The sequence below is a fragment of the Myotis nattereri genome (genome assembly GCF_964212035.1).
Source record: "Myotis nattereri genome assembly, chromosome: X".
NCBI classification, from domain to species: domain Eukaryota; kingdom Metazoa; phylum Chordata; class Mammalia; order Chiroptera; family Vespertilionidae; genus Myotis; species Myotis nattereri.
In genome coordinates, this window is record NC_138078.1 from 124,148,526 (window position 1) to 124,174,018 (window position 25,493).

Consider the following 25,493-nt stretch of genomic DNA (forward strand, 5'->3'; position numbering starts at 1 on the left):
GGAGTTGACTTTAACAAGAAAGTTTGTTTCCAGGTACTAATCTCATCCCCACTTAATGTTAGGCAAAATTACTAGACTGCCCCATGATCTCCACCTCATGGTGTTACATCCTGTATAATCCTCTCTCCTGAGTGTGGGTGAGACCAGTGGCTTGCTTCTAGTCAATATGGCAAGGGTGATGGCTGGCATTCTCATGATTAAGTCAAATTACAAAAACTGGAGCAAGTGAGTGTCCTGATGGCCCTGAAGAAGCAAACAATCTTGCTATGAACAAGCCTATGGAGAGAACCACATGGCAGCAAACTGAAGCTGCAGAACTGAAACTGCAGATATACTGGAGGGTGTCCCTGAGCCAGCAGGCAGCCATAAGAAAGTGAATTCTGCCTGAATGGGCTTGGAAGCGGATTCTTTCCCAATCAAACCTCCAGATGAAAACACAGCCTGCCTGACACCTTGATTGAAGTCTTGTACAACTGAGCAGAGAATCCAGCTACACCATGCCCAGACCCCTGACTCACAGCAACTGTGAGGTAATACATGTGTATGCTGTTTTGAACTGCAGAATTTATGGTACAGTTTTCTATTTACACAGAAATAGAAAACTGACACATCCGCCCTCACCAGTCCTGTAATTTTTAGCACCATAGTCCATGTAGGCACTGCCCTTCTCCAATAATATTTGTATGAAAATGGAAATGGGGAATTCTAGTGTCTATTTCCCCATTAATTCCCACTAAGTGAATCCCACCAGACTTGCCTGAAATGCAGCATGCATATTACTATCTCTGGGTGAACTTTTGTTTACACCATTCCTTCCAACCTATAATCCCTCTCTTTCCTCTTTGTGCCTCATCCCTCTCATCCATGAAACCTTCTGAACTTCTAGATCACTGGACCATTGCTTTCATTGCACTTTTTATTTTCATCAATTATTTGTCCCTGATTCATATATTTCCATGTGGCCTTTTCTGAAATCTTATTTTTCTGACACTATTATTGAATGTGTGCACATATCTATAATATATAATACAAAGAACATAGAAAAGATTACATAAAGAAATGTATCAATAAAAGTATAAACTCATTGAAACTCAGAATTCCATATCATGCATAGCATCCTGCTATGAATACACACTTCTGCATTTAAAAATTGTTTTACATGTCTGGTAGGTGTGGCTCTGTGGCTGAGCATCAACCTATGAACTAGGAGGTCATGGTTCAATTCTTGGTCAGGGCACATGCCTGGGTTGCAGGCTAGATGCCCAGTGTGGGGCATGCAAGAGGCAGATGATTGTTGATTTTCTCTCATTATTGATGTTTCTATTTATCTCTCTCCTTCTCCATTCCTCTCTAAACTAAATAAAAAATATATATTTTTAAAAAATCGTGTTACAGCCCTGGCTGATTTTGCTCAGTGGTTAGAGTGTTGGCCTGTGGACCAAAGGGCCTCAGGTTCGATTCCCAGTCAAGGGCAGGTCAAAGGCGTGTACCTTGGTTGCAGGTTTGTCCCAGGTCAGTGTGTCTGTCTCACATCAATGTGTTGTTGTTGTTTTCTCCCTCTTCCCCTCCTCCCTCCCTTCTTCTCTCTCTCTAAAGATCAATGGAAAAAGTATCCTCAGATGAGGACTTTTTAAAAATCGGGTTACATAAAATAGTCAGCCAAAGGTGATTGGCCACTTATTGAGCTTTTCCTTGGAGTCAGACCTGAGAACATCCCTCATCCCTTTACTGAAAAATGTCATCTACTATAATCATTTCAAGCATTAAGTGAGGCTAGCACGGGTGCCTGGTACTTATTCAGTGATGGCGAACCCATGACACGCGTGTCAGAGGTGACACGTGAACTCATTTTTTTGGTTGATTTTTCTTTGTTAAATGGCATTTAAATATATAAAAATAAATATCAAAAATATACATCTTTGTTTTACTATGGTTGCAAATATCAAAAAATTTGTATATGTGACACAGCACCAGAGTTAAGTTAGGGTTTTTCAAAATGCTGACACGCTGAGCTCAAAAGGTTCGCCATCACTGTTATAAATGCTCAATAAATGTGAGTTGAATGAGAATCTTGGTTGGCTAACCTCCCATGTGCAAAGGCTGTACAGATACAAGAGTGGGTGGATTTATCCCTAGCAGGTCAATACCTCAAAGAGATCGCCTTGAAGAAGCTTGTGCACACTAAAAACCAGTTTAGGTAACAGTGTTTAAGTTTTAGTTTCCTTTCCAAAGTAGATATATGTGGAATGCAAGGCCAGCAACCAACTTATACTTATCAAGAGTAGGGAGGGAGCTAAAGGAATGCGAGTAGGTCTTGCCAGGAATGAAGTTTGCTGTTTCTAAAATGTTTTGGTCTTAGCTAGTAGCAGGATTGATCGATTGAAGTTAAAAAAGCATTTTCTGTGCAGCCAATCTAAGCATCTGCTTCTGTACTTTTGTACAACTGTTGCTCAAATTCACTCTTCCTTTGGAATGAATCATCATCTTTGAAGAGCAAGAGAAAATCCATCCAACCCCTGAAGTATCCTAACACCTCCTAAGGCTTTTAGAGGAGGGTCCTTAACATTTCTCCTTACACCCTCCCTGGGTTCAAACTTCAACTCCCAGGGTTCGCCCAAATCCCTCCCTTTGCTGTCATCTAATGAATATGCAAATAAACATAATTGGCAGCCAATGGCGTAGGTTCTGGTCACATGGTGCCGGCGGTAGGTGAGCGAACAGAAGTTGTGTGTCCGTGAACATAGATAGCTCTCAGTCTGGGGCGAGCGCTTGAGTGAGCGTGGACGGATGCTTGGGCAGTAGTGCCTGTGGCAGCGGCGGCGGCAGTAGTGGTGGCAGAAGAGAGGAAGGGGGAGGGCCCTGAGGGCTACACACGCTAACACTTTCAAGTTCCCTTGGAGGGAAAGGAGGTGGGGCTGCAGAAAGAGGAGGCCAGGGGCAGTTTCATCTGTCCAGTCCTGTCTCCCTCTCTCCTCTGGCTTTCAGCGCCCTGGCTCTGCGGGAGTTAAGGGTTCGGGTGGCAGTACGCAGCAGTGAGGCCAAGAGGGCCAGGAGAGCAGGGAACAGAGCCAGGGGTGAGGAGGAAGATGCCCATCCTGCTGTTCCTTATAGACACGTCCGCCTCTATGAACCAGCGCACTGACTTGGGCACCTCCTATTTGGACATTGCCAAAGGTGCTGTGGAGTTATTTTTGAAGGTAAAGGGAAGGGAGGGGAGAGATGGGAAGATCTCTCGTGGGGGTGGGGGTGGGGTGGATTTAGGTGATTCTGTAACGTCTGTGTTGCCCTTTCCTCCCTCCTTCCCTTCGCGGGCCCCCTCTGTCATCCCTCTCCCGCAGCTGCGCGCCCGGGACCCAGCCAGCCGCGGAGACAGGTACATGCTGGTCACCTACGACGAACCCCCGTACTGCATCAAGGTAAAGGGGCCATCGAGAGGGTGCGGCGACCAGGAATGGGAACCAGTGGGCTGGGGCAGCTTCCCTTCCTTGCCCCCGCCAGAGCAGTCCTGCGTCGCTGGAGGGACATGGGGGTAGGGGGGCGGGGGGAGGCGCAGAAGGCTGGCTGAGCGGTGCTGTTGGTGGTTTCGGAGCCTCTTTGGCGCCCGGGGTCAGGGGAGGGGCAGCTCTGGAGAGAAACCACAGGAAAGCCTGACCCGTGGCGGCGGCGACCGCAGTGGCCACGGAAGATGGCGGACATTTTGCTTTTGTATGAGCCAGAGAGGGAGACTGTGGGCGCTGCTGAGATGGAAAGGAGGGAGAGGAGGGAGGGGAAGAGACCCGCCCCTTCGGGGTGCACCCCGCGCGGCTGTGGCCGAGGGGAAGGGTGAGCCTGCGACTCCGCCCCAGGTGCTCTGGCCCGCGCGGGCTTCCCTGAAGCCGGGGCTCCACCTCTGGCCCCTCCTTCCTCCCCCCCCTCCTGATCCTGGCTGCCTCCCCTCTCCCCCCTCCCTCCGCTGCTTCTTCTCCGCTCCCCCGCCCCCCCCCCCCCCCCCCGCCTCCCCGCTTTCCTCCTGCTCCCTCCGCCCCCTTCCTGCTGAGAGCGTGGCAGCGCCTGCCAGGGGCCTTCGAAGATTAGACTACTGCTTTTGCACTTCTGTGGTCTTCAACCCACCCCGCCCAATGGAAAATGTGTCCTCTGAGCAAGCCTCTCAACCCCTAGGCTCGAGAAACTCTTTTCGTTTCTTCTTCTGAATTGTTCGGTTACCTTAGCTACTGTTCATGTTCCATTTGAGACTAGCCCCGATGGGGTGGGGCGGGGAGATGCCCAGTCGGAACCCACAGGATGCAGAGCTTTTTAGGGACCTAGCCTACCTATCTACATCATGTTAGGTTTGTGTTAGCCTTGGAGGGATTTGTCCAGTGAAAAAGAAAGGAAGGAAAGAGAGGACTCGACTAAGCGCAGTTATAATAGTAAAATTGGATGATTTGATCCAAAGGATTCTGACCTACAGGAGAAAAGTAGGAAGGACTTCACCTCCATGGGGTAGTTAATATATGTTACTAATGGAGAGGAGATAAAGAATCGCTTTGCCTGCAGTGACCCGATGAAATAGAACTCAGACTATTAAATCAACCTGTGTAAGAGTCCTGTTTACATATTGAACCTTTAAAAAAAAAACGCATTACTGTAATCCTTGAAGTCTTTTGCTAGACGTCCTCATTTTCTTAGAATTATCTTAATAGTGTTGGGGAGGTGCCATTAGGATGTGTTGTAATTCGTTTCAGTTAAGTATGGTATTTATAAGAATGGAAACTCCCAAACTGAATAGTTGGTCAAGGAAAGTGTTCCTTCAGAAAGAAAACCAAAGGGGGAAAAATAATAGACAAAAAGGGAGGCTTTAACTTTGTAATTCTTAGTTCCCAATAACAGTTTGATTAGTAGGTTCCCTTTAAAAACTTCTGGTTTTGATACTTTCTTTTTGGTTTTTGTTTTATCTGTTTAGAAAAATGGAGCAAGTAGACATCTTTCCAAATGCCATAATCTTTTAAAAAATGTCTTTTCCAAAAGGGTGTGACCATTTCTTCCACTTAGAAGAGCAGATGTTTGTACATCCTAAGTCTGAAGGTCCACACCCCTTGAGTACTAATACAGATAAGAACCCACCATTTACAGTGTGGCCACTTAAAGGATACACTACAAAGCAATGTGCCTTTTCTTTTCTTTAAAGGAACCACTTATTCAGCATTTTTCCTAAATGCCAAGACACATAATTTTAAAAGGGGTTTGAACAAACACAAACAAACTCATAGATACAGACACCAGAAATTTTTAAAAAATAAAAATGGGTTTTGACCCATAAAACTTTCATGGCAATATTTACAGAATTTTTGGAAAGGAAAAAGAAAGTTTCACTACCACCCCCCTTAACAACCATCATCACATCTTTTTACCTAGAATTGTAATCACAGTGTACATATTACTTTGTGCTCTGCTTTTTCCACCTATAATGTCCCATGAACTTTTCTGGGCTGCCACATAATCTTCATACTTAAAATTTTTAGTGGCTGTGTAATTTATCCATGGTATTTTAGAGGCTCAAGATAGTTCTGTGAACAGAGGGGGAAAGTTGAATGTTGTCTTTAGTGGAAATGTCATCTGATAGCTCTTTTTATCCTGCCATCTTACATACTTCATTTTTTCCTAAAGTAAAAAACAACATTCTTCCCATTTGAGTTTGATCTTTTTTCCTTATGTAGGCCAGGTATGGAAAGATACTTTCTGTAATACCTTTCATTACCAATCATAAATTATTTTGTTTTTAGTTTTTATGTTTTTCCAAGGTTATTCATTCAGGTTTTTCATTTTAATCTTATATGATAATTACATGTTCTAGGAAATGGTTAATGATCTTAATGATGTTCTTGTCATGTTGCTACCTATACCTGAATTACTAATGATATGCCATCGCTTGGGAGCATTTTTTTTTCTGAGTCTCTTTCAACCACTCCCTTCTGCTTACCCCCAACCCTCCCCTCAGCATGTGGTAACTATTTGTTCTTTTGCTGTTAGGATCTAGCCATTTTGGAAGGTCTGAAATTTTAGAACAGCTGGGGAATTTTTCTTAAAAGTTAGTCTAGTCTTTCATTTGCTCATAGCTAGGAGCCATAAATGTCTGTTTTCTGTCACACTGATTATCAAATAGTTTTTTTCTTTGATTGTCAGCAGACATCTTAGTTCCTCAGGTCCTTTCAGCAAAGTGATGTTAAGGTTTGATTTGTAGCTTATTTTTAAGCAGAATAATGTGAAACGTATTTTTCAATTTCTCTATGGTTGGAGGGCAATTGTTTTGATCTCTTCTCAAAATAACTGCTTATTTTGGGGGTCTTGGTTATATTCAACTGCAAACACTGCAAAATGAAAGGGTTTTTCCTACTAGACGATTCAATTTTGTTGGTGTTGCTACAGGCATAAGTTGTGCATTTAGTTGGGAGGTTTTTTCCCTAATAGGCATGGAACTATTCCCAGTATATCCACTTACAAGCTCTGACAATAAATCTTGTTGTGAAAAGTTACTGTGACTGGAACTTTTCACTAATGTATACTGTTAAGTATGTGAATATAGTATTTCACCTAGGACTTAGTAACTTCTTGCTTCACACCCCTTAGGACATGAATATGTGCTCTTTTAAAATTAGTCATACCTGTTACTTGCAGTCAGCTTTGGATGGATGGAATTAAGTTAGATTGGGGGACCATATAAAAATCATATGAAATTTAAGCATTTGTGCTATATCTGTTTGAAGTGTTGCTTTGCAGACAAGTTTTATACACACAGTGTCACAAATGTTAACACTACATTTATACAATGGTATCTTTAGTGTGTGCTAGGATGAGACTAATATTTTAAAATTTCCAGTGTATTCTTATAAGACTAAAACATAATTTTTAAAAGTGGGGTTTTGGTATAATAGTTAATAGTTTTGTCAGTGGTTCTGCTGTCTTCTCATATGTTTTGTTCTGCTATGAATCAAACTTTCTTTTTATTCACTGAATAGCAGAGATAAACTTGTCACTACCACTGACTTTGGGTAAATTAAGGGCATCAAGAAGAAAGTGAACCATCACCCCAATAAGTTCAATAAAAAAATAAAAAGAATCAAAATAGTTTGATGTTTGCAGTTAGTTTCTTAAAATTAATTTTGATTGGAAGAAATGCTGTTTAAACATAAAAGCAAGTCACTTTTCTAGAAATAGCGAAACACATGTATAAATAGTGGACAGAAGGATTTTTTAAAAAAATAGGAAGACTTGTTTCGAAAAAACATCCTAAGTCTGTAATTTGAAAACACAGAGCATTTGAAAAAGTGAAAATTTCCCTTAAGTTTTGCTTTTTCAAGTCCTTTAGCTTTGCTTACTGTTATCTGCATGCCTTTGTCAACATGTATCAGTAAAAAGTAGCATTTTGGCTTATAGATTTAGGAGGTAAACATTTTTTTATGATCTCGGTTCCTAACATTTATTGGTATTTTAACTAAAATATAACATTTTCATATGCCCTTGAGTATATTTTATGGGTGTTATTTGGAAAAGGAGCTGCTTTTAGGGGAGTCTTTAATTGTGGTTGGAAGCCAAAAAAGTGCTTTTGGGTGAAACAGTAGCAATATGGCCTGTGAGAGCAGCCTGAGAGAATGGAAGGGGCATTTAAAACTTAAAATGCCACAAAGGCAGTGCATTGACTTTTATGATGAATTGTTTCTTTTGTGATCTTGCTTCCTTTTCACCTTCCTCATTGGCCATTTGAAGCATATGATGATAGTTATTTTGAAATAATAAAAGAGGATATAAACCATCAACAAAATTAAAAGGCCATCTACTGAATGGGAGGAAATATTTACAAGTCATATATCTGATAAGGGATTAATATCCAAAATATACAAAGAGCTCATACAACTCAATCAATAGCAAAAAAAAAAAGTTGGATAAAATAAATGGGCAAAGGATCTGAATAGACATTTTTTAAAGAGGACATACAGATGCCCAACAGGTACATGAAACGATGCTCAATATCATTAGTCCTTAGGGTTAAAAATCAAAACCACAATGAGGTATCACTTCACACCTGTTAGAATGGCTATCATAAGAAAGACAAGAGATGTGTTGGCTAAGCTGTCAAGATAAGACACCTTTGTGCACGGTTGGTAGGAATGTAAATTGGTTCAGCCGCTGCGGAAAAAAAACATATGGAGGTTCCTAGAAAATTAAAAATAGAACTACACACACACACACACACACACACACACACACAAATAGAACTACAATGCAACCCAGCATTTCTACTGGGTATTTATCTGAAGAAAATGAAAACACAAACTTGAAATATATATGTACCTTGTTCACTACAGCATTAAGATATGGCAACAATCTAAGTGTCCACTGATGGATAAATTGATAAAGAAAATATGATTATACTGAAGTTCCTCAATGTTTATGCCACTAAATTGATAATTCTTAAAATACAATAAAGTAAAATAGAAAGTCTACTAAAAATCTTTAAGTAGCCTTCCATTACATTTCAGAATAAAAACCCAACTCCTTAACCTGGCCTCTAAAGCCTTCATGATCTTTTATCATACTTTTCCAATAGTATCTCCCCACTTTTTTCTCTTCTGGACCTCAGGTGCCAACCATGATAAGAAATTAGGCCATCAACTCACTCTGCCTCTTCCTTCTGTGCCATTGCATGTGTTTTTCCCTCTGCTTGGGACACACTATTTGGCCTGACGTGCCTCAATTCTTCATTCTACATTCTCAAAAGTCATCCTGCTCTGCCCTACCCCTACTCCAAACAGTGTAAGAACTCACATTGTGATTTCTTAACACTTTGTCCAGTCCTTAACTATAGCAGTTAACATGTTATATAGTGATAGTGTTCATGTATCCCTAATATGAGCTCTTTAAGTGCACACATTTGCACTTCTCTATATTTGACCCCATGTACCTAAAGGAGTGTCTAGATTTTGATGGGTATTCAATAAATTGGAGAGGGGGAGTGATTTCATGTAATACATGAGTGTGAAAGCTACCCAGTCCTTCCCTCCCATTTTCACTACTCTTCTCCAGAGGGTGATCCCCATAACAATTTGATATGTTTAATATTTATTACAGCCAACATTTTCACTTAGATTCAGGTTTTATAATATAATAGAATCACATTTTTACAAGAGCAGTGTATGTGTGTTCCCTTTTGTTTATTGAAGTATAATTAATATACAGTAAAATACATCAATCTTAAAGACTTGATGCATTTTTATATCTTTGTACATTCATGTAAATAAGATGCAGAACATTTCCATCTATATAATAAAAGCCTAAGCGACCGATATGGCAGAATGACCAGAACAACTGGTCACTATGATGTGCACTGACCACCAGGGGACAGATGCTCAACGCAGGAGCTGCCCCCTGGTGGTCAGTGCGCTTCCACAGGGGGAGCACTGCTCAGCCCGAGGCCGGGCTCACTGCTGGTGAGCGCAATGGGAGCCTCTCCCACCTCCGTAGCAGTGCTAAGGAGCAGCGAGCCGAGCAGTAAGGAGCAGTGAGCATGTGGGTGGTAAGGAGTGAGGGGTCCCGAACTGCAAGAGAGATGTCCGACTGCTGGCTTAGGTTCGATCCCTGGCAGATGGACATTCCCCCGAAAGGGTCCCAGACTGTTAGAGGGTGAAGGCCAGGCTGAAGGACCTTCCTCTCCTCTCCAGTGCACAAATTTCATGCACCGAGCCTCTAGTTAATCTATAAAATGCCTCTTGCTTCTTTGGGCATATCCTACTGATAACTGTTGGTCTGATGGTTATCAGCAGTGTAGCCATATGATCAAAATGGTGATTCTGGTAGATAAGTCTAACAGTGGTTGTACAGCATTCTAAATACTCACTTAGCATATGTTTATTGAGCACACTTTCTGGACCACACTTTACCAGAGGGGCTTAAAGTGATACCCGGAAAGACCTGGCCCAAGGGGGAAATCAGAATAATAAAATAGTCCTACTCATCAAGGGTTTTGAAAATAGTCAGTGAAGAAAGGTGGCCAGATGTGGATTAAGGATTGCAGAAGTGACTGTGTGATTTTTTTGTTACTGTAATGGCTCCCATTTAAGGAATAATATTGGTGTTTAATTCTGAGACTGAGTGAAAGTAGAGATATGCTGATGAATAGCATGTATAGGAGGTAGAACTATTTTATGCCCTAGTTTTGGTTCCTCCTAAAACCCATCTTATAGTTAAAGGTGTTATTTAGCTTTTACCAATATGATTTGACTTATAGCTATACTTCCTTGTAATAATGAACAATAATATAATAGCTTTCTAATGATGATAGTAGCTGACATTTATTGAGTAATACTTATGCACAAGGCAGTGTGCCAATGAATATGAAGTGCATATTTCATTTATCTTCTCAACAATCCTACGTTATAGGTACTATTATTATCCCCATTTAACAGATAAGGAAACCTGGGCCCAGAGAGGTTAAGTAACACAGCTGAATAGTAACCCAGGTCTGTCTCTATTCCAGAGTCTTAAGTAATGAGCTACTATCAATCATGGTACAACATTCCTTTTAATAACTTCTCACTGGTATTTTCTCATTATGATATATGCCCTGGAGGCATGTTTTTAAGAATTGTCTTGCTGTTGTTTATAGTTGCTTTTGATATAACAGTGTTTGGTATTATAGCAAGCACTCAATGAAAAAAATTTATTACCCCAATGTTACCATTTTTATTATTTCTCTGACTACTTAGGTGAATATTATAGTGCATTTGTTAAACACTTTGGCCTTTGATGTTTCACAGTTATGCCCCTACTTAGGGACAGATGTGGAATTGTTGGAACTCTTAGTTGATGGAACTTGAGATAGTATGTATATTTTTGGGGTGGAGTTTGAGGAGTGGTGACCTTAAATGAATAGACCTATAGCAGTGATGGCGAACCTATGACATGCGTGTCAGAGGTGACACGCAAACTCATTTTTTTGGTTGATTTTTCTTTGTTAAATGGAATTTAAATATATAAAATAAATATCAAAAATATAAATCTTTGTTTTACTATGGTTTCAAATATCAAAAAATTTCTATATGTGACACGGCACCAGAGTTAAGTTAGGGTTTTTCAAAATGCTGACACGCCGAGCTCAAAAGGTTTGCCATCACTGACCTATAGGAAAGATGGTGGGAAGCCTGAAAAAGCAACAGGATAATCCTTCGCTATCACAGTGGCCTCCGGAAACTGATTTGCCACCTTCACTTTCTCAATCTCTTGATAAATATTTTTCTTGTAGGGAAAAGAAAGACATTCAATGTACTCCACAGTATCCATTTAGTTTATCTTAATCCACAATCTGTAGGGGAAACAGAAGTGATTTTGTGAAAACCCTGAATGCACCATACCACCTTTGTGGAGTTTTATGTATCAGCTTGTGCTTCACCTAATGGTGCAGTCTTCATTGCATCCAGATCTCCCATTCTCCTCAAGCCACTCCCCTGCCATAGCCAGATAGCTTTTATTTTTCTTTCTGCTTAGTTAGGTTGGTAAGGGGTAGATTTCAGAGAAAGAATGGAGATACTGCCTAATCAGCCACTGCGGGCTTAACCAGAAGACTTTTGTGCTGATGTGCCAGATGTTGTAGAAAAAGTAGAGTTATGCATCTCAAACTATATTCACCTGATTAGATTATTCTTTAATGGCTATTACTCTTTCATTATTTATACCCTGCCCTGAAGTTTGAGTAGTTCAGTAAACTTAGTACCAAGAGCCAAACTCTGAACTTGAATGCTATTGAACAAAAGAAGACTTGAAACATTTATGTGTGTGCAAGTAAGGAACAGTACTAGTGAGAAAAGTAAATATGGTTTAGTAAGGTCTTTGGATTTATTATATAGCTCCTTGGGCCAATTTACTAATGTTTATTCCCTTTGCCCTTGACTACACTTGAAACTGTTAATACTCCTTCCTTCCTTCCAGAAACTTATCACCTCCTCTATTCTGTTTCTCCGCCCCTCTCTCTGATAAATCTTTCCCCTATCTTCCTAATTCTTTCCCTTGTGGAATGTATCCTGCCTCATTCATGTTTCATATAGTCCTTCTACATCAAGCATGTAAAACTCGCGGCCCGTGCCCCGCATGCAGCTCACAACGAATATTTTTGCAGTCCAGCCAATATAACGGTATGTAAGAATTTTAATAAAAATTTTGTAACTTAATTTTTCAGTATCCTGTTATACATAATTATTAGTAATGAATTACAACATTTGCTAATGACTGATCACTATAATCGTGTTGCATTCATTTCCCTTACACACCTTACGCACAGCAGCACCACTTCTCTCCACTAATACTAGCAGTGAATACTTTAGCAACTGATTGCCACATCATTAGTCTTGGACTGATTTGTTTGGTGTGCGCAACAGGAAATATTTCACTTTTGGAGAACAAGAAAAATATGTTTATTTGCATTATGCTTATTAATTTGTATAGTTATTCACTGTCTGGTAAGTTAATGTTCAAGAAAAATATTAATTTTTATTAAAATGTTCTATTATTTTATGTTAATGATTACTCATTTATGTCAGCCCTTTGTATTCAGCAGGTCTCTATGGAAATAAACCTACGTTTCTATGAAAATTGAAGCTTTTGTTTTTTTGCGGCCCACATAAACTTAAACTTTGTTTATTTGGCCCATATTAGCCTTTAGGTTTGACATGCTTGTTCTACACTGTTGCCTCTCCATCTTAAGTTTCTCACCCAGGCATCTCTAGCTGACTACAAAACATCTACACCTGGCTATCTATCTTGCCATCAGCTCATACAAAGTTAACACGTCAAGACCTCTTATGGCTCTAAAGCCTATCCCCTCTTCTATATTCCCCATCTTTTAGTCACCCATAGATCCTGTCCTTGCATCTTATTCAAAGGCCCATCTGTCATCTCTTTAAAATATCTTTTACATATATATGTTCCTTCAACTCAATTTCTGAGGCTATCACTTGAGTCTGGGTCCTGACCTTTTATGCTTTGACTACTATATCAATCTTCTATGTGCCTCTCCCAAGTACCTCCCAAATTCCTACACTCTACCCACACCAACTGTTAACGTTATTAAAAAGCTAGTTTTATCAAATCACAACCCCCTTCCCAAGCCATAGAAGACTGCCTATGCCTATGAATGCCATTCTGAGCTCTCTGGGATCTGCTCCATATCCTATATAATAAAAGCCTAATATGCAAATTGTCCCCTTGATGCAAATTGTTCAACCACTCATTATGATGTGCGATGACCACCAGGTGGTGGCACAGAACATGGCAGGCGTCAGTGACGTGGCACTGGCAGCGGGAGGCAGTGGAGGTGCTGCCAGCTCCAATGGGCCCTGACAAGAGCGGGACATGGTGGGATGGTGGAGCAGGTGAGCAGATTGCCCTGCAGATGACAACCAGCAGTGGTAGTGGGGGGGCAGGGCCGCCACCCAGCTCCCAGGCACTAGGGATCCAGGCAGGGGCCCAATGACTCAGGTGGAAGGGGGTGCGTCTGGGGGCCCAGGTGCTGCCCAGGGCCCAGAAGTCAGCTGGAACCTGCCCTTCCACACCAGATGCTCTAGCTTTGATCACAAGTCAGGCCTAAGGACCACACCTATGCACGAATTTCATACACTGGGCCTCTAGTGTCTATATAAACTTATTTACCATCATTTTTTCAAAGAATCCCTGTGATTCAGCCAAACCTGCCTTTCCCACCCTGTGAATTTGTCTCTTCATTCCTGATGCCAGCCTTTAGAACATCAATTAATAAACGGAAGAGAAAATACAAAGCCAGGAGAGCTGGAGGCCTGGGGGAGGAAAACTTGCAAACTGAAAGCATTCCACTAAGGGTGTGACTTGAGGGGGAGATGCTATTTTAATGATTAGGAGTTGCTAAAGGAAGAGGAAGGGAGCTGGTTATGACCTTTAGCGGTTGATTAGCCGGAACTAGACCAAGACATTTTGATTTACATTGGCCTGAAGTTGCCTGGAGGCACTGCTGTTTAATCAGAAGCCTTAATCTCTCTTTGCAGTGTCTCTGCAGAAGGAAACCCACATAACTAGACAGTAGTAATAGGATTCTAGGAAGAATATCTAGGCTTTAATACAGACGTGGCATTAGAAAGTTGGGAGTCCCTCTTGTTTTTTTTGTTTCGTTTTGGTAGGAGTCCCTTTTTTTAATTTCTTGTAGGACAGCAGTTCTCAACCTGTGGGTCGCGACCCCTTTGGGGGTCGAATGACCCTTTCACAGGGGTTGCCTATATACATCCTGCATATCAGATATTTACATTACGATTCATAACAGTAGCAACATTACAGTTATGAAGTAGGAACGAAAATAATTTTATGGTTGGGGTCACCACAACACGAGGAACTGTATTTAAAGGGTCACGGCATTAGGAAGGTTGAGAACCACTGTTGTAGGAGAATGTTAAAGATATGAGGAACAAAGCTCTCCATTTTTCTTTTTAATCCTCACCTGAGGATATTTTTTCTTTTTTCTTTTTTCTTCCTTTCTTTCTTTTTTTTTTTTTTTTTTAGGATATGTTTTCCATTGCTTTTCAGAGAGAGTGGGAGGGAGAGAGAGAAAAAGAAAAACATAGATGTGAGAGAGACACATGGACTGGTTGCCTTCTGCACTTACCCCAGTGGGGTGCGGGGGAGGGGGAGCGGGGAGAGAACTGCAAACCAGGTACTAGCCCTTGATGAGAATCAAACTGCTCCCCCCTGCCCCACCCTTCAGTACTCAGACTGAAGCTCTAACCCAAGCATGTCAAATTCAAAGGCTAACACTGGCCAAATAAACAAGGTTTAAGTTTATGTGGGCCACAAAAAAACAAAAGCTTCAATTTTCATAGAAACATAGGTTAATTTCCATAGAGACCTGCTGAATACAAAGGGCTGACATAAATGAATAATCATTAACATAAAATAATAGAACATTTTAATAAAAATTAATATTTTTCTTGAACATTTACTTACCAAACACTGAATAACTATATGAAGTAATAAGTGTAATGCAAATCAACCTATTTTTCTTGTTCTCCAAAAGTGAAATATTTCCTGTTGCGCACACCAAACAAATCAGTCCAAGACTAATGATGTGGCAATCAGTTGCTAAAATATTCACTGCTAGTATTAGTGGAGAGAAATGGTGCGGCTGTGTGTAAGGTGTGTAAGGGAAATGAATGCAACACGATTATAGTGATCAGTCATTAGCGAACATTGTAATTCATTACTAATAATTATGTATAACAGGATATTGTAAAAATTAAGTTACAAAATTTTTATTAAAACGTTTCTTACATACCGTTATACTGGCTGGGCTGCAAAGCTATTCATTGTGGGCCGCATGCGGCCCGTGGTCCACAAGTTTGACATGCTTGCTCTAACTCCTTGCAACAACGGCCAGGGCCATTTTTCTTTTTTTTTTTTTTTTAATAGTGTGTGTTTACCACCCCAAGTAAAGTTTCGTTCCATTACCATTTATCCATTTTTTCTTAAAAATTACATATGTGTATAGACATTGTAAACTCCATTTCACGGTGATGCTTCTGAACTGTATGTTAGAAGTTCTGTTTAAGTCTAGGTATTTTTTAGAAAAATCAGATTTTTAAAAAGTGATCATAGTACAGCCTATCTGGTAGATCACACCATCCATTATCATGTAAATCTGACAAGTTCTATTGCTTTAGCAGCTCTGTAAAGAGTGCTTGGGCTTTCGAGGCAACAGACCAAGGTTTTTAGCCACAATCTGCTACTGATTAGATAGATACATGATCCAGAGCAATTTCACTTCACCTTATTTTAGATGACAGTTTTCTTATCTGTGAAATGAAGGGATTGGACTAGATTACTAACACTTCCTTCCAAAAATGTACTAGAGCAGTGTTTCTCAACCTGTGGTTCGCGACCCCTTTGGGGGCCGAACGACCCTTTCACACTGGTTGCCTAAGACCATTGGAAAACACATATATAATTACATATTATTTTGTGATTAATCACTATGATTTAATTATGTTCAATTTGTAACAATGAAAATATATCCTGCATATCAGATATTTACATTATGATTCATAACAGTAGCAAAATTACAGTTATGAAGTAGCAACGAAAATAATTTTATGGTTGGGGGTCACCACAACATGAGGAACTGTATTAAAGGGTCGCGGCATTAGGAAGGTTGAGAACCACTGTACTAGAGAGAATTGTATAACTGAAAGGCAGGAAGTTGAATAATTGAGGCATTGGAATTTAGGGGGATTTCAAAATTGCTTTAAATTTTAGAAAACAATTCCTACATGCTTAATGTACTGTATCTCACACTGGTTAAATCAGTAAATGTCACTTCATCTTATTGGTGTTCTTTATTTTTGCTGCTAACAGTTTAATATTCAGGACAGAGTCTGGCAATGATTACCTCTGAACGGTAGAACTGAGAGTTTTGTGAAGAGATGGGCTAGCTTTGTATATCAGTTGGGATTTTTAACAATGATTCTGATTTAAAAAACAGTCCATAAACTTTTTTGAGAATTATTTAAAAAAATTAGTCAGGAGGAAAGAGATGTTATCTAATCTTTAGAAAGTAATGAGTGGCCTTTCTGCTATTTCTTCTGTTTAGCTCTTTCTGCAGTGCTTGAGTGGCTTAGTGTCACTCCCATCTTTGTGTATTTTTCCAAGATCACCTTTTAAAATTTTAATTTTTTGTATGTCTTCATAAAAATGTCTCATCAGAGCCCCAACATCTGAATAATTCAATACATGATCTGCACAATATCATTTTTTTTCTGATAACATATAATTGGTCAGTAGCTACCATTGAAATGGTCTGAAAGTGAGAGAAGAAACTTGACATTTTAATCTGAACGAGTTTGGCAAATTCTTTGCAACTCTAAGGTATTTTTCCTTCAGTAACAGTGCAATTGATTCCAGAAGAAAGCGGAATAGTTTCTGAAATTCAGTTTCTACATGTTAGCATCCTCTGGTGAAGATCAAATTTCTTTTGATCTTGTCATGCTTTCAAGTGGACTCAGAGAGGTGTGTTATTTCATAATCTTATCCTAATTCCCTGTGGTAAGAATTGAAAATTCATAAATGCATTTTGCAGATATTTTAGACTAATCCTTATGATTATTTATCCACTTAAAAATCATTCTAGGTATTTTAAAAAGACAGGTAACACAAAATGGTGAACTTAGTGTTAGTAGAATCAAATTGTGAATTTTTTATTTGCCCTGTTTATTTTTTAGATTTTATTTTTCAATTAGAGTTGACATACAATATTCTATTAGTTTCAGATTTCCCAGTTTATTTTAAAATATGTGGTCATGAAAGTCTTTGACCATCTGCCAAATAAAAATAATTCTGCAGGCCACAGAGTGTCAAATAAGTTTTTGCAATATAGTAGGGAGTAAATTTCTTAAGAACTTTTTTAAAAGTAGAAGATTCAAGTAAGCTAGAATTATTTTATGTAATTTTGACTGGAAGTATTTCCTGAAGTATGTTCATGAAAATTGGTGGATTGAAGCAAAGAATAATAGCAATCAAGAGTTTTCAGGGAGAGATTTGATGTAATCAAATAAAATGGACTTTGAGTATTTTCGCAAGTTCAGGACACTAAAAATTGCCCCTGGGAAAGTAATTTTGAAAAAAAGAAATACAAGAGAACTAGATTTTTTTTGAGAACTAGATTTTTAAAGACAATTAATTTTATAAGAAAAAGCTATATTAGTATGAATAAAACAATAATAGAATGCCTCCTTTGAACCTAGGAGTGTATCAGTACCTGAGTCAAGTGAGAAAAACACAAAAAAGTGAAATCATACCAAATTAATAGAGTATTAAGGAAAAATTACATCAAGTAGGGTCAGAAAATATAATTCGAGAAAAGACTTTGAAAAGGAGATACAAGCAGCTAGACAATTCCATTCTTTTAATGATATGGCATCTTCCTAATGTGCACTTCACAATTTTAAAAACTTCCTTTATAGGTGTGCTAGCTGTAAACAATTTTAAAAGACTTTTGAACATTTTAAAGTGATTCAACTCTCACAGTGTTTTGTTTACCTAAGGGGACAAGTAAACCTTGCCTTATATCTATCAGAATCGGGGTCCATTTGAATTGTGAAAAGGAAATTCTTCAAGTTCAAAAGTTTTAACTCACACAGATATTCCATGTAAAGCCAAGGGGAAAGCTATTTGTCTCTTCGGGATACAGAGTTGATTGGAAAAGCAGGGCTTCTTTTTCATCTCATTCTGTTTCACTGGTTGGTTTACCAACAAAAGAGCAGTCTGTGATGACAATGATGATATAGTGTCAAGCTGGAGAAGAAAGTAAGTTGGTTGAAAAATGCTGTTGAGGTTGATTTTCCAAATTGTCTGGGTCATTGCAGAACGTATTTCCTCCAACCTTGTAGAGAGCAGATGGAAAAAGGAAAATAGTTTATCTTTCAACAAGAGAAATGCTGGCCCTACTAAATTTAGACTCTTTGGCTTTAACTTGTGACATCTGGGAAAATACTCAAATCCGTTAATCATCTAGTTTGTAACCACCTAGAAGAAGAGCTCAAAGTCCAGGATGGTCCTCTGTATGGGATAACAAAGGGCAAATATTATCAGGCTGATTTCATTTCCTTTGGGTCAAACAGAAGGAGCAACATGTATTGTCTCTAAGACTCCAGCAAGGCTTTTTATTCAGAGCTTGCTAACAAGCTAGCAGACTTGGACTGAACTGAAACTATTGTCCAAAAAGACTTTTGGGTGTCACTGGCTCTGCACCAAGTCAAAGGGACATAGTAAGTGGTACCTTGCAGTGAGAGGTTCTCTCACTGCTGTGGGAGAGAGCCTGGCTTGTGACCATCTATAATATAGAAGGATTATTTTTGCTCTTTGAAAACATTCACTGCCATTCTCTTTCAATAGCTATCATCCTAAAGAATTTTAATTATTTGATTAATTTCTGATTTACAAACAGCCAATTTACATAGTTTCTAAAGGGGCATTTCTCTAGTGGAAAGTTAGTTTTTAGTGGAGGAAAGGGTTCTTCTATTTAAAAAAAATAAAAAGAAATATCAATAAATTAATCAGAGAAATGGTCTAGCCCAGTGGTCGGCAAACTCATTAGTCAACAGAGCCAAATATCAACAGTACAACGATTGAAATTTCTTTTGAGAACCAAATTTTTTAAATTTAAACTATATAGGTAGGTACATTGTTATTAACTTAATCAGGGTACTCCTAAGGCTTAGGAAGAGCCACACTCAAGGTGCCAAAGAGCCGCATGTGGCTCGCGAGCCGCAGTTTGCAGACCACGGGTCTAGCCAAAATGGGATAAAGTTCAGGAAGGACAAGTAATGGGATGTTGAGGTTTGGGGGACCAACTAAATGACAATCCCACCTTTCCCTCCTTCATTGAAACCAATGGGGAAATATGTCACAGGAGCCAGCCAGAGTTCTAAATAACAGTTTTATTCCTTTTAAAAGCTACACTGGAGGTTATAGACTAGATATATATTCTCAAAAGCTTTCAAATAGTTCACATATTGACAGACCTCCCCTATAGATTTTTGGAGGGACAGAGCCTACCCCTTAAGCACCATGTCAGAGAGCAGACCAGAAAATTAGAAAAAGCTTCAGCAGCAGGCCTAGAGGGAGCATGCCAGTTTCCTGTTGCCAAACCCACCCCTGAGATAAGTACCATATTTTTCCGCATATAAGACGCCCCCATGTATAAGACACCTCCTCCCCACTTTTCCAACCCAAAATTAAGAAATTAATATTTTAGCCCTAACTGGTTTGGCTCAGTGGATAGAGCGTCGGCCTGCGGACTGAAGGGTCCCAGGTTCGATTCTGGTCAAAGGCATGCTACCTTGGTTGCGGGCACATCCCCAGTAGGGGGTGTGCAGGAGGCAGCTGGTCGATGTTTCTCTCTCATCGATGTTTCTAACTCTCCCTTCCTCTCTGTAAAAAATCAATAAAATATATTTTTTTAAAAAGAAATCAATATTTTAAACATTTTGCTGGTTTTTCTCTTAAGGCCTTTTTTTGGCATCTTAAGAAGTTGTACTTCCTGTTTTCTCCACTGTCTGATCATACACTCAGTGGAGGAAGGTCCAGATTGCCTCTCTGCCGCTCTATTTCCATGCTCTTTTGCATAGCTGATTACATTCAGTTTGAACTTTGCAGAGTTAGACAATCGCTTACCAGTATTTATCTTTTTGTTTTTTGACATCTTTATGGGCTCAGAACACTCTGGTCCATGTTGCATTGTGCACTCTCCACCTCCACCTCCAATTATGGCATCAGCTGATATCCATAGCAATAAGGCTCGTGATTGGAGGAAGCCTGTTTGACAAGGTAATGGGCAGCTCCACACCCATGCGGCTCCCTCCTCCCCTGACTTCCTTGTATAAGACACCCCTCGATTTTCAGTCTAACGATTTTAGGAAAAAATAGCATCTTATACACGGAAAAATACATAGATGGAAATAAGGGTGAAGAGGGTCAGAAACAGCCCCAGTAAGGAGTAAATGACTTACTTGCTTTACTTCCTTTGATAGTTAGTTACAGCCAGGAATAAACTAGGGTTTTCCAAGTCCTGATCCACTGTTCCCATACCCAATTTGTCTGCATTTAGGCATCAGGAAAAGTAGGCTTATATGAAACAAATTTGGAAATTCTGTTAAAGTTACAAACGTTTAAGCTAATATAAGGAGACATGTCTATGACATGAATATGTGGGATACATAGTAGAATCTCTAGTACAGCGGTTTAAATTGGTGGGCTCTCAGATTACCTGAGTTCAAATCCTGGCTGTACCATTTACTAGTTGTTTTACTTGGACAAGTTGCTTATCCTTTCTGAGCCTCAGTGTGCTCATCTATAAAATGGAAATAGTAATAGCACCTCCTTGGTTGGGGGTGGTTATAAGGCTCAGATGAGAAGGATACATATTAAATGCCAATGTGTAGCACAAATGAATTCCTGACACATAGGCACTGATAAATATTACCTATGGTTATTCTTTTTCATCACCACCATCATCATCATTATTATTTTACTTCTGGGAGACTTTTAAAACTTGAATACAATGAACTCCTCTTACTTCAGGATTTCACCCATCCCAGGCTACTCCTTTGTCCTAAACCTCCATTCTTTAGGTTTTCCAGGCTAGAAGTTTTGTAATCATCTTTGAGTCCCTCTCCTTTAGGCTCATTGTCTGTCACCGAGTCTTATCTTGTTTGTTTAAAATGTTTCTCAGTTAGCCTCTTCCTCTTCATTCCCATTCTAATTCAGGCCTTGATTCCCTCTGGCCTGGATTGCTGCTATTTAAGCCTCCTAGCCTCTTTTTCCTGATATAGCTTCTCCTTCTCCAGTTTATCTTATATGTCCCTGCCAGCCTGACCTTCCTGAGATGCTGCTTTGATCCTGTTTCCCCCTGCCTTGCAATCTGTAATGAGTCTATTGTCTGCCAAAGGTTTCCTAACTGACCCTCAAGTCCCTCTAGAATAGTGGTTCTCGACCTTCCTAATGCTGCGACCCTTTAATACAGTTCCTCATGTTGTGGTGACCCCCAACCATAAAATTATTTTCGTTGCTACTTCATAACTGTAGTTTTGCTACTGCATAATGTAAATATCTGATATGCAGGATGTATTTTCATTGTTACAAATTGAACATAATTAAAGCATAGTGATTAATCACGAAAACTATATGTAATTATATATGTGTTTTCCGATGGTCTTAGGGGACCCCTGTGAAAGGGTCGTTCGACCCCCAAAGGGGTCGCGACCCACAGGTTGAGAACCACTGTTCTAGAACATCTCTGGCCAATGGATATATGATACTAGCCATACACAAAATTGAAAATTTTCTAGTAGCACATTAAAAAGTAAAAAGAAACAGGTAAAACTTATAGTAATATATTTTATTTAACTGACAATATTTAAAGCATTGTCATTTCAATGTGTAATCAATATAAAAATAAAATATATTTTCATTCTGTTTTGTTCCAAGCCCTCAAAATTCCATGTGTATTTTACACTTATATCATATCTCAATTCAGACTATTCATGTTTCAAGTGCTCAGTAGCCATATGTAGCCACTGTCACCTCCATAAACAAGACATACCTAAATCTTACTTCTTCCTGGTTAAAACAAAATAGGGATGATAATACCATGCCTCTTTTATTGGTTTGTGCCAAGCAAATTTGAAGTGTGGAAGTGCTTTTTAAGTTGCAAAGCTCCATGAGAATGTAGGGAGGTTACTATTAGGAGTTAAGGTTTTACTGACATGAGAGTAGGATATCTTTGGAGTAAATTTAAAAAAAAAAATACTGTTCTAAGAAGATAAATGGGCTATCCTCAATTCATTTGTGGGAAACAACTTTAAGCAATGAAAGAAGAATATAAACATATACTTCCTCCCACTAGCTCTTCATAATGATCTTTTTGAAGACTTTCATATTTTTTATTTCATTAATTCTTTAATCCTCACCCGAAGATATTTTTCCATTGACTTTTAGAAAGAGTGAAAGAGAGAGGGACAGATAGAAAAAAAAGCATCAATTGGTTGCCTCCTGCATGAGCCCCAACCCGGGTTGGGAGGAGCCTGCAACCAAGGTACGTGCCCTGGACCTGAATCGAACCCAGGACCCTTCGGTCTGCAAGCCAATGCTCTATCCACTGAGCCAAACTGGCTAGGGCCAAAATGATTTTTTGAAACAAATTTGTCACATTAATAAGGTTCTCTAAATATTTAAATTAATTTTTGGCCTTCCCCCTACCCCCCAACTTCAGTATTCTGACGAATGAATTTAGGGCCACTTAGTTCCTCTCTCCCTCTCTCTCTCTCTTTTTTTGGTTGTTGTTGTTGGCCAAAACATTTTTTTCTTTAATTTTTGCTCCCTTGTAGTCATGAACATTTTTAAAAGCCAAATGTTAATGTCATGTTTAATCTATTATTATTTCAAAACTACCAGAAAGACAAGATAGCACCCATTTATTGGCTAAATCACAAAACCCATGGTACTATCCATGGCAAAAACCTAACAATTCAGAGAGCTAATTTTTTTTAAATGAAGCAGAGGGAATATTTTTCAATTTATTTTATAAGGGCAGCATTATTCAGATATTAGTTCTTCTCTTGAAGGAGCCAGACTGCTACCAAAAACTTTATTGCTTTGGGTAATAAAGTGTAGCCCATATGCGTTGTAGTACTGAGGTCGGAGACTCTTTCAGATTTCATTCAAATTCATCCACTTCATTGCAAAGAATTGTAATTGACCTAAAAACAGAACACCAATGATTTAAGGGGAGAAGTGATTTGTAAAATGTTTTCGATCCATTTTATAAGGGAAATTTTCAAGAGCAATTATTTTGACAGGTTGATTAGTAAGACTACACAATCAGAGAACACATTATTTTAAACTAGAGGCCGGGTGCATGAATTCATGCACCATTGGGGTCCCTCAGCCTGGCCTGCAGGATCGGGCTGAAACTGGCTCTCTGACATCCCCTAAGGGGTCTTGGATTGTGAGAGGGTGCAGGCCAGGCTAAGGGACCCCACTGGTGCATGATCAGGGCCAGGGAGAGATGTGAGAGGTTGGCCAGCCAGGGAGGGACCGTCTGGCCGCTGGTGGTCAGTGCATGTCACAGTGAGCAGTTGAGCAGCCTTAGCATATCATTAGCATATTACGCTTTGATTGGTTGAATAGATGACTGGTCAACTGGACACAGCATATTAGGCTTTTATTATATAGGATAGGATAGGGATGAGTTATAGGGTGCTTGCTTAAGAGGTATGCAAATCTTATCCCAGCCTTTTACCAAATCAAGTATGTCACTAATTTTTCTTAGTTGTGACTTAAACTATCTGTGGCTTACAGGAATTCAACACTTGTTATATATATAACTCTTAAGTTTACAGTGTGGGAAGTAAAGCCAACTTTATAAAGTGGCTTCTGGGTGAAGGACCCCACCATTTACAGGTTTGCCTAAGCTAGAAACCTCAACCTAATGTATGACCCTTTTTTCCTCACCCATCCCTCTAATTAGATACTAAATCCTTGACTCCACCTCTGAAATATTTCTTTTATCTGCAACCTCCTCTCTATCCTACTGCCCTCACTCAGGTTTTCATCACTTTTCTAATAAGCTATTGCAACAATCTTCAAACCAGTTTCCCTGACTCAAGCTTCAGCCTCCCTTCCACCCCACAATTTATTCTCTAAATCCCAGCAGAATGAACTTGCTAAAATTAGGGATCATGCCACTCCCCTAATTAAAAACCTCAAGCTATTCCCAGGGCTGAAAGACAAGATCCAAACTACTGAGCACAATGTACAAAGCACTTATAGTCACAGCCTGACTTATCAGCCTTGCCTTCTGCCATGTACCCAGAAAAATAATAATCAAATTACTTGTGATTCCCCAGCAGTCCCTATCCTCTTATGAACTCTGTTCTTTTCCCTTGGCCTGCCTCCTCCACTCCTCACTTCATTGTGGAGAGTCCCATGACCTTCATGCCGTTAGGCTTCCTCAAATGCTCCATGTTCTGTGAGAAGCCTTCCCTAACTCTCTGATCTTTCAGACTCCATAACTGCATTTCTTATTACTTTGTGGCATGAACTTCTAAAGGCTAATTCCTCTCTATATCCCTAGCACATAACATTCTTCTCAACATATCATAGTTGGTCCATAAACATTTGTTGAATAAATAAAGGAAAGAATTGATGCAATCCCTTCCAACTCTATACCTTTCTCTTCTACCCCAAAGAGGAAAGCTAATTTTTGAATTCGGTGTGATTTGCAAACATCTGCTGATATTTCTAGGTATTTGATTAGGACAATTAAAATCATGATCCTTCCTTTTAGCTCAAGTTTAGGTGGTCTAGTGCAATAAGATTTCCTTGGGCCATAGGTAATTATTCTCAACCCCTACTGTCCCTTAGTACTAAAAGCCATATATACAGTCTGGCCAAAAGAACATATGGGAAGGTTTTACCTTTAGATACGTTTACCTACAGAATGTGTTAGGAATATTTTAAAAACTAAGTACATTTTTAATTACACAGAATACAAGACTAATGGACTGAGATGGATCTTAATTAGGACCACTTTTACCCTGTATGATTATGCAGGTTGTGCACTGTTCAACCTTAGGAGGCACCATTTTCATTCACCATTACAGGGTAAATGACTCTCCTCCAGGGTTCTCATGCACAGTCTTACATAGTGTGCCTGCTTATCTCATCCTCATAATTTTAAGATAATGAAATTTAGGTTCTAAGAGCCGATAGGTTTGCTCAAGGTCATGCAGATACTTCATAAGAAGGTGCAGTCAGTAATCTGTTCCCTTTCTGCCTCTCAGTCATTCTGATCCAAATTGCTTCAGGAAATTAAAACTAGAAAAGATATCATTTGCTATAGTTGTATGGATATGGGCAATATGCTTTTAACCAAACATGAAATTTAAATAATTTCA

General features: G+C 39.4%; 1 protein-coding gene across 5 annotated transcripts in view; it reads left to right on the plus strand.

Annotated features, from left to right (window-relative positions):
• Window positions 1-3,086: 3,086 nt before the first annotated feature.
• The window catches only part of LOC308511241 (integrator complex subunit 6-like), a gene marked incomplete at its 5' end in the record, with an annotated part of 67,214 nt that continues 44,807 nt past the window's right edge, over window positions 3,087-25,493 (plus strand). For 3 of the 5 annotated variants that reach the window (XM_081081246.1, XM_081081248.1, XM_081081249.1), the window contains 2 exons: window positions 3,087-3,197; window positions 3,339-3,416. In XM_081081246.1, coding sequence (XP_080937372.1) covers window positions 3,087-3,197; window positions 3,339-3,416 — 189 coding nt within the window. Of the gene's footprint in view, window positions 3,417-25,493 lie in introns of all 5 variants that reach the window. The other 2 variants (XM_081081245.1, XM_081081247.1) reach the window with 1 other exon arrangement.